Below are 10,044 nucleotides of genomic sequence, written 5' to 3'. Positions count from 1 at the left end.
ATCGGGAAAATTAGGTTAAAATAATTTTAATTTTATTTCTCTTTAAGGGGTTACATACGTCCAGAATTTATGATTTTTTTGATAGGTTATTATTCTTTATAGTTTTAGGTGTATTTCTGTGAAAGTCGATTGTAAAAATTCCCCATAGATACAAAGTTATGGTAGAAAATCCGACCGCACGACGAGAGTTTAATGCACACAGGTAGCTGTCCTTCGTTTGCGGCACATGAAAGTTTAAACGCGTTTTTCTCGAAACTACTTTTCCCGGCGCGGTCTGCAGGATAACTCATACAGTTTTTAACATTTTTTATTGCGATTTTTTTTTTAAATATTCGAAAATGTTTTCTCTATAGTCTGTTGAGTCGGATTTTCGATATTTTTATTACAAAATTGTATAAACATAATTAAAGTGTGACATTTATGACGTAAAACGTAAACTTTTTTCTAAATTCCGTAAATTGGAACATTTTTCGATATTAAAAAATTCGGCTCGACAGACTATAACTACAACTTCATTTTACAAGAATTTTTTTTATTTTTACATATCCATCAACATTTTAAGGATAAATGATGTAGACCGTGGAGCAACTTTTTTTCATTGTATTTTGGGTCACGTGATATTTTATGTACTAATTTTTGTAAAGAAAAATTAAAATACATTTTTTTATAAACTTTAAGTACCAATAAAATTTCTTTATATTCATTTCTAATGTTATTCCTTCTGAAAACAGTTTTTCTTTTAGTGCATTTTTGGTGCTGCTGGACATATGTAACCCCTTAATTTTATTTTTTAATTTTTAAAAAAATTTAATATTTCAAATAAATTATATTTTTTTCACTATTACAAAGTGAGTATGTGCAAAATGAACTTCATTTCTTGAAAGAAAATTGATGATCTTCACGAAATATGCATATTCGCATTATTTTGTTATCATTTCCATATTTGTACCAATAGAATTTCTATGGCATACACATACATACACATATGTATATTATTTCTTTGCCACATTTGTCTGCATGTTTACGAAAGCAAATGCGAGCCACATACATAAGTATGTACATACAATACATTTGTGGGTACACAGACCAGACGTATCACATCTGGCAGCACTGTTTGTCAGTTATTCTATTATTTCATTCTCTTTATATTCTTGGAAATTTACAGTTTCAACTGAATTCCTAATTCTTATATGATGAACACAATGACAGCGGCAGACTGCAAACGACATCTGTCAAATATTAAAATACACACGTTCTTATGGACACTGTTATTTTGACAGCTGCACGACTACACGACTGCAGGCCGACGGTTGTCATTCTCGCAAACTTCAATGTTCTCCTATATTTGCCAACGACAGTAGAGTTGACAGTAGAGAGATGAAGTAGAGTGGTGATGCCACTAATATGTAAAATGTAAAATTATTCAAATCTCTAACAAACCTAATGTTATTTTACAAATAAAAGTATAAAATAGATGTATTATATCATTTGTAATAACAATTGATAATTTAAAACAAATAAATTTACCTATTTACTTATTTTTTGAATAAAAGAATTCACTTTGAACAAAATATTAAAATTTCATTGATGTCCAAGGTATTAGTATGCCCACAACGAAATTGTGTACATGCAAAATGGAGAGCTGTGTTATCTTGTGTACATGTCGGCCATTGTTATGTTGCTGCCTTCTCACAAATGTTCATGTAGTACGATGCACAACGCCATTTTCAGTTCACTGTCGTGCTGCTGTAGTCTGTCGCTGTCATTGTGTTCAGCACTTTAGTTTTTAGTTTTAAGAAGCGTCACTTCTTGTACAGACGTCAACAAGAATACAAGTGTTTTAAGATATATTTAATAAATAATCTTTAATTTTATATAAATTGTGGTGTATCAGGCCCAGTGCTGCCAACTTTTGACCAAGAAAAAAAGCTGTTTTTGACGGGAAGAATGGAGAAAAAAAAAAATCCAAAAAAATCTAAAAACAAATGTATCAAAATAAGAAAAAATGTCTAAAAAAAAAATAACAATTTATTAAGTTCATTTTTGTTTAAAAGATTTCCATTAATTTATCTATATCGTCTTGGTCTGTCTCATTTTCGTATGACATATTCGTGTCTATCATCTGCAGATATTTTACAGGCACTTCATAGTCGACGCAGCATTTTCCCATCCTTCGTAATCCGTTTCTGTATATTAAAATAAAAATGAATAGAGTATATCTTTTGCTTGAAATAACACTTTACCTTATGCTTAGAATGCTGTTAGTCGTCGCGAGGCCTATTGAATTTCTTAATTTTGATTTAATTAGGTTAACCTGGCTAAAAACCCTTTCTATCTCCGCGTTTGACCAAAGTAAACACAATATTTGAATGGCCACAGTTGCCAACTCAAAAAATCTGCTTACCTCTGTTTTAACTGTTTAAACAATTCAATTGTGAAATATGTGCAGCGCTCCCGAATTTGTTTTTCTTTACTTTCATTTCTATTCAGGGACTTCATCTTTTTTTCAAAATCGTAGCCCTTCTGCAAAGTTGCATCGGCATACCTCTCAATATCGTCAGTTTCGAAAATATCTAATTCAACTGGTGGTATAACTCCTTTCTTTAGCGAATTTATGGCAAACTCCAAATCATTACGCTATTCTGTTGCGTTGGCGTTATTACTTTGGAATGACTTGTTCACCCTTTGTAAGTCGCAAAGAATTGTCTTTAAAAATAACAAATAGAGATAGTTAACGCCATCGCTGAATTGCTGGTGAAGCATTTGCGCTTTAAAGTTAGTAAGCGGAATACTCACGGACACTTAAAAAACAATACATAAATGTTAAGAAACAAATTCAAATGTCGGTAACAACAGTTTAAAATACCTTATCATCGTTTAAACATTTATAAATTTTTTGATATTCTATTTGGCGGCATGAACTTTTAGCAAACCAGTTAAAAGTTTCATAGATTAAGAATTCCAAATTCTCTGAGAGGTGATGTTTACATACTTGGCTAATAGCCTGTACAGAATGGCACACACATCTTATTAAAATTCCTTTTTTAGTTCTGTGAAAACACTATGGTTTTTGCCTGTCATGACATTGGTATTGTCTGTCCCAATACCAATGAGATTCTTAATATCTTATTTATAGGACGTCAATACATTTTTGACGCTATCTACAATGGCTTCAGCATTTCCACTTTCTAAACCTACAATTTTTAAAAATGTAGAGACGAATCGAAAAATAATTGATAACCACACCTACGTAAATATATATACATTCACAAAATAAATTTAATAAATATTTAATTCAGTAAAAGTAGTTGTTATTAAAAATTATGTCAATAATACATACCTAGAAGTTTTGTAACGCTTATGTCTGTGGACTCGTCGAGGAGGAGGCTGAATTTTGATTCTCCGATATATTCGCGTAATACATGTGCAGAATTCTGCGTGCAGAAAAAAAATTTGTACTGATTTGACAGTTCAAATTCTGCACCTCAATGCAGATCTGCACGGCATGTGAAATTTGAATTTCTCTGCGCAGAGGCAGTGCTGACAACATTCAAATAATTAATTTTTGAGCAAAGTCCGGCAACATTTTAAATTGCGCTCAGCTGTTCAGTGAAAATAAACAAAAGATATAAAACATGGAAGAAAAATTGATTGAGTTCGTGAGCGAAAACCGGACCTATATGTTCCTATCGCGCACAAGCTTAAAATATTAATTAATTTCTTTTTGGCAACTAGAAGTAAAAGCAATTGTTGCAATCTTTTTTTTCTTTCCACTTCCATTTTAAAATTTTTAAATTTCAATTTCAATTTCAATTATTTATTGCAATCAGCTGATTGTCAAAATTTACTGCACATGTGTTTTGGCTGGAAAAAATAGTGCAGATCTGCATGCAGAATACATCATCTGCACATGTAATTCCGGCATAAGTCTTCAGAAAAGTGTGGTCCTAATACATTTTTTAAAATGTTTGTGCATTTGGTCCGCTGCAGATTTATATTCGCTTCGTCGTACCATTTTTTGCATAGGCTCCCCAAGTGGTCAATTTGCGTCATTGCTGTATGCTGTGCAATAAAAAGGCACAGTGATGCTTCCTTAATTTGCACATTATAATTTTCAGATGCTCTTGCAAAGTTGAGCTTGTTCGCCTGGGTAAAGCCACTCATGGCACTTGTGTGCTTCTTTGTTGCAGCGTGAGCTCGCAGATCACTCAGTTTCGCTGTGATAGTGCTCTTGCAATAGTTGCAGTAAACCCTTTGCTGGTCTGTATCATCCCTGCGAATCCATGCCTTGAATTCATCACTTTTAAGCCACACATCGCGGCATTTTTGCTTGTATTCTTTCGGCATTTCACAACTTTTAAGAATTTACGCGCACTTTTTAAATAGAGATGGAACCACTAAATAGAGATGACATTAGCGTATATCGAGAAAAACAATCAATCCGCCACCACATTTTCTGGTTTGTTTGTAAGTGACTATCGTAAAGCTGCTACTTTTTTCATATTTTTTATACTTAAGTGTTAAAAACACAAAAAAAGTCAGAAAAGGCCAACTAAATTTCTAAAAAAAGCCAGAATTCCCGCTTTTCCCAATTCCCGCAATTCTCAAATTTTTCCCGCAGTTCGAAAAAAGCCAGTTTTGACGGGAAAAAATCCAAATTGGCAGCACTGATTCAGGCGCCACACATTCATAATAACAAGTGTCGCACGCATCTTTGTCACGGTCAACCAATAGCCGAAACTGACGTTTTGTCACAGAGTCAATCTGTCGAAGCACTGACGCGATGACAAAGCGTCACAACATTGTGTTGCTGGTAGAAAATTCATGTGCTGAACACATTGAGCGCGACACGACATGGCAGCACGACAGTGAACTGAAAATGGCGTTGTGAATCCTTCTACATGAACACTTGTGAGAAGGCAGCAACATAACAATGGCCGGCATGTACACAAGACAACACAACTGTCCATTTTGCATGTACACAATTTCGTTGTAACAAAACAACGTCAGGTTTGTTAGAGCTGTGAATAATTTTACATTTTGCGTATTAGTGGCATCACCACTCTACCTCATCTCTCTACCTTCAACTCTACTGTCGTCCTACTGTCGTTGGCAAATATAAAAATGTATTGAAGTTAGCGAGAGCGGCAACTGTCAGCCTGCATAAGAACGTGTGTATTTTAATATTTGACAGATGTCGCTTGCAGTCTGTCGCGCTCAATGTGTTCAGCACATCAAGCTGTGCTGTTTGTGTGCAAGATTGCAGATTGCAAAAATACTATACCGAAAAACAGAGTTGCAATTATATTTTTGCGCGGCATTGCACGCAAATATACATGGGTTTTGGTCTGACATATTTTACAGCCATTGCAAATAATTTTCTGCGTGTGTTTGTTGTTGTGCCGGGGCATCTTGCACCGTGCAAGGGTTTTGAAAGAGCAAGAGAGTACCCCTAATATATTTCTGCCAGAGAACGTGCTCATTTCTGCTAAATAGCAGAAAATGGTGAATTCCTTACTACAATTCTCTGAAAGTATTCTATCAGCTCTGTTATAGCAGGAACAGCGAAAAACGTAGAATCGTGGCCCGTGCCAGCGATACGACCTATCTTATGGGCGCGCAATGTAAGTGAACAGCGAAAAACGCTACTCCTTCTCCCTTTGCCGTAGGATGTCACGGGATTTGGATTTTTGCCGTAGAAACGTGTCAGCTGATTGCTCTATCACAACCCAGGGTTGCCAATATCGATATACTGTAGTAATTATAAAAGTTCTTTTCAATATGTTTGAAATTTTCTTAAAATAACTCAAAATCATCGAATGCTATTATTTATAAATATATAAAATATTTTTAAGTTCGTTTTCAGTTTTGATATTTTATATTATAAAAAATTGTATAAGTGCCGACGGCAAAACGAAATTTTTTACATTCCTTGAGATTTCTGTCATGATATTTTCTCTTCATATTTTTTGGTTGAGTATGTGAGAGAACTGTAAACTGAGGTGAAATCCTTGGTTCAAGTTTTACAAATGTTCGATATCGAACCTGCACCTTCTCTATGTCTTCATGCTCTCTGGCTGATGAATTTAATCACCAGAAATAATACAAAATGAAGAACACATCGAAGTATTCCAGCTGATTGGAATAGTCGGTTGTAGGAAAGGTAAAACGGATTTCTCAAATATAATCTTAATAGGATGAGTTCACGTTGCGAGTTTTCGAGAGAAAAGTTCTGCGAAAGATTTATGGTCCTTTGCGCGTTGGTCACGGCGAATATCGCATTCGATGGAACGATGAGCTGTACGAGATATACGACGACAATGACATAGTTCAGCGAATTAAAAGACAGCGGCTACGCTGGCTAGGTCATGTTGTACGGATGGACGAAAACACTCCAGCTCTGAAAGGGGGGAAGCAGAGGAAGAGGAAGACCTCCACTCCGTTGGAAGGACCAAGTGGAAAGGACCTGGCTTTGCTTGGAATATCCAATTGGCGTCACGTAGCGAAAGGAAGAAACAACTGGCGCACGGTTGTTAACGCGGCTATAATCGCGTAAGCGGTGTCTACGCCAATTAAGAAGAAGAAGAATCTTAATAGGGGGATTCTCTTACTCTTGCAAGATTGCAGATTACAAAAATCCTATACCGAAATATACAAGGGCACGAGGGCATACATTGCAGAATCTAGTGATATACATATGAACGACAGATTCGGTCAATTTATTGTTAATGACTATTGTGCATAGCTATTGTAAATCGCTGAAGTGAACGAACATGGCCTCAGAAGAGGAAATTTTAGCGCTACTTGCAATTTCGGTGTGCGCGGAAAACAACGAAAGCAACGCTTTTACGGTCTTCCAACGGACTTATTCCTGTTGTTGTCACTTCGTGTTCTCGAAGAAAGTCTAGGTGGTGAAAGTACCAAAGCGTTGGCTCATATATCTCCTCTCCACCAGCACCAGACTTTTTAGATTTTTTAATTTTGCACAATTCTCAACTATAGGAATTTCGCATGCCAATGAGGGGGGAGCCTGCTTTAGTAGCTTCAAAAAATCGATTTTTTTTAGGATTTTTTTGGGAGGGAAAGAAATAATTGATTAAAGCGAAATTTCTAGGGTTAATAGATATGTATTTAAACATCATCATCAGGTCGCAATTTCCATCGGAAACAAAAAATTCAAAGAGATTCTTATCTAAGAAAAATCGTAAAAATTAGTAATGTGACTGATGTGCGCACAACCTTTCACTACAAAATTTTAACAAGAATGAGATCGGTCGGCATACTGTACTATACACGTTGCTACCCGTCGCAACAACGAGCAGATAAATTGAAATATTTCAATTTTGTTCATACTTGTATGTGTACTTAGAATGCCTGCCTATACACGATGTGACGGTAGGCAATACTTGACATATACTTAGCACAGACATGTCTGCAAGTGTATATCCTGCTGTACACGGAATCTCGGCAAGGAAGTTTATGGCTTACTAACTGCCATTGTCGTTGCCAAATCTGTATGAGGGCATTTGTTATCATAACATAATCATTTGCGAAATGGCGTGGACCAAGCAAGTACGAGTTATAGACGTGCTTAGAAATTTGAAAAGGCTTTATGAAATTCATAAAGAAAAAAGTGCAAAATATTGGTATTTATAGGCCTTTATGATTTGGAAGCATATATCCCAAAACATATTGAATGGTAGGAAGAATAGGATTTTAAATTTAAATGAACAGAAACGAAAATTGATCTGTCACACTGCTGAAGTGACAGTTTATTGCGTGCAACATTAGGCATACATATTTATATTATTTTTTATTAGTTGTTTTTTTTTTTCATAAATGTCTAAATTTAATTACTTAACGATTTGTTAAGTTAGGTGAAAGTATTCGAAGTGAACAATAAATACGGTGATTATGCCTCCTAAAAAGTCAAGCATCAAATTTGCTTGCGTGGCTTGTCTTAAGATTATTCGTGAAGGTTCCAGCAGCATTCAATGTGCTCAATGCAGTTGCTGGCATCACGCTCGGTGTACCGGGCTCAACAGGGAAGAATTTAGGGCTACAGCCAAAGTCTTAAAAAATAAAACAGTTTCGAAATGCGACAAGTGTCTCTGCGAGGTTAGTATAAGGATATCAGATGCTCAGCGAGATTCTGAGTTAGTTGAGGATAACAGTGACGTCACAGACGACGAGTCCCTCAATAAGTATGAAAATTTACTCATCAAACTGTCAAGCAAAATTGAGTCGAAGTTCGGTAAATTTAAGCAGTCTATTGAGGGTAACCTCTCAGATATAAGAAGTGAGATAAATAAACTGAACGAGGCTATGTCGAAAAAGTGCTCACATTTAGATAAAAGAGTTGCGGAGATAGAAGACAAACTAAGTTCATTCTCTCCACTTCCTCCAGAGGAGGTTATTACGTAGATCAATGGGCGTAAGAAGCGGGAAGCCAATGTGATCGCATTTAATATTACCAAATCCAAGGCGATAGACGGTAAAGTTCGTCTAGAAAAAGATAGAGCACGCTTATCATCAGTTATTCTCGAAGAATTCCATGACAATGTGAAATCGTTCAAGCTACGCATGCTTGGGCGTCCAACACCCGATAAGTCTAGGCCTTTGCTGATTGAGACACAGTCTGTCAGTCATGCCAGAAATATACTAAAATCCAAACCTGATCCTGACACACGAGTCTCCGTCAAGTCAGATCCCACTCCGGCTCAGCAGTCACAATTGCAATAACTGAGGGAAAAACTTAAATTACTGAATGACAGTGGCGTGAAAAGCAAAACCATTAAGTACGTGAATGGCACGCCTAGAATTGTTAATACAAACTTTCGCCAAGTCGTCGGGGAAAGGAAATCTAAAACAGCTACAAGTATTCTACCAGAACAAGCGCCGTGTGAGGACAAAACATAGCGAGTTGCTAGCATCATCGGCAAGTAGTTTGCACGATGTAATATGTATCACAGAGTCCTGGCTTAACTCAGCTATTCAAAATGATGAATTCATCGATAGCGCTTTGATTGCGAGAAGCTGCTGTACGATACCACTGCTCTGATTGAGTGTCAACAATTCAATCACATCTTAAATAAAAATAATAAGCTGTTGGATTTATGTTTCAGTAATTTGGATCTCTCAATCAACGAAACCCTTGCTTTCACAAATATCACCCGCCTCTGGAGATCTCCTTTTCAGCCTAGCCTAATACCAAATTATCCTCCTTCTTATTCGTTTAAGAAAGCCGACTATGTGAGTCTCAATGCTTTCTTTTTAAGATCTAACATATTGAGCTGTACAAAATAGAAGAAGTGGATGATAAGGTTAGTTGGTTTTATAATAAAGTACAAGAAGGTATTTCTCAGTTCGTCTCTGTATATTCGAGGAAACCAAGTAAATTTCCCTGCTGGTTCTCTAAAGAACTTAGAAATAAAATTAAATTGAAGAAATCTGCACATATCAGATATAGGAGGAATAAAACTACATAAGTCAAATTATAGATGTTTTAGCCAACTGAGACTCGAATACAAGAAATTAAGAACAATATGCTACAAGTCATACATTAATAAAGTGGAAAAAATAGTTTCTTCAGACAAAAATGAATTCTGGAGGTTTGTCAAGAACAAAAGGGGTACCGACAAGGGAATCCCAGCTACCATGACATGGAATCACCTAACCGCTCATTCGGGTGCGGAGATTAGTAATATCTTCGCATCTTACTTCAAAGACATCTATACAATGAGCCCCAGCGGAGTTGATCATCATCAATCTGCTGATATTGAAGAAAATGTGGAGTTAAATGGATTCAGTGCTAGCTTCAATGAAGTTTTTAAGCAGCTGTTGGCCCTGGATCCGAAAAAAGGAGCAGGACCTGATGGTCTGCCTAATATATTTCTACGCAATTGTGCTGCCGGGCTCTGTGAACCTATCACACATATATTCAGAAAGTCTTTTCATCACGGAACCTTTCCATCGACGTGGAAATCGTCGTTCATCAGTCCCATCCACAAAACGACCCAAGATCTGACGTCACCAATTATAGAC

The 10,044-nt window shown here is 36.2% G+C and overlaps 1 protein-coding gene across 1 annotated transcript; it reads right to left on the bottom strand.

Moving 5' to 3' along the window:
- Positions 1–1,747: 1,747 nt before the first annotated feature.
- LOC125777616 (uncharacterized) lies at positions 1,748–4,388 on the bottom strand. The gene is made up of 2 exons (XM_049452702.1): positions 3,909–4,388; positions 1,748–1,969 (listed from the first exon to the last, which is right to left on the bottom strand). Exons 1-2 carry the CDS (start codon positions 4,345–4,347, stop codon positions 1,872–1,874), a joined length of 537 nt encoding a protein of 178 aa, XP_049308659.1. The 5' UTR covers positions 4,348–4,388; the 3' UTR covers positions 1,748–1,871.
- Between the last annotated feature and the right edge of the window lie 5,656 nt (positions 4,389–10,044).

This window comes from Bactrocera dorsalis, chromosome 3, assembly GCF_023373825.1.
Source record: "Bactrocera dorsalis isolate Fly_Bdor chromosome 3, ASM2337382v1, whole genome shotgun sequence".
In the NCBI taxonomy this organism is placed as follows: Eukaryota; Metazoa; Arthropoda; class Insecta; order Diptera; family Tephritidae; genus Bactrocera; species Bactrocera dorsalis.
The sequence above is the reverse complement of the archived record's forward strand: the minus strand, read 5'-3'. Positions and strand labels throughout refer to the sequence as shown.

Excerpts from the sequence above, each read along its gene's own strand:
- LOC125777616 (XM_049452702.1), bottom strand. The coding sequence starts at position 4,347 with ATGCCGAAAGAATACAAGCAAAAATGCCGCGATGTGTGGCTTAAAAGT. Across the intron at positions 1,970-3,908 it reads CTTATGCCGGAATTACATGT|TTGGATTTTTTTTTTTCTCC; the intron begins GCAGATGATGTA and ends TTTTAGATTTTT.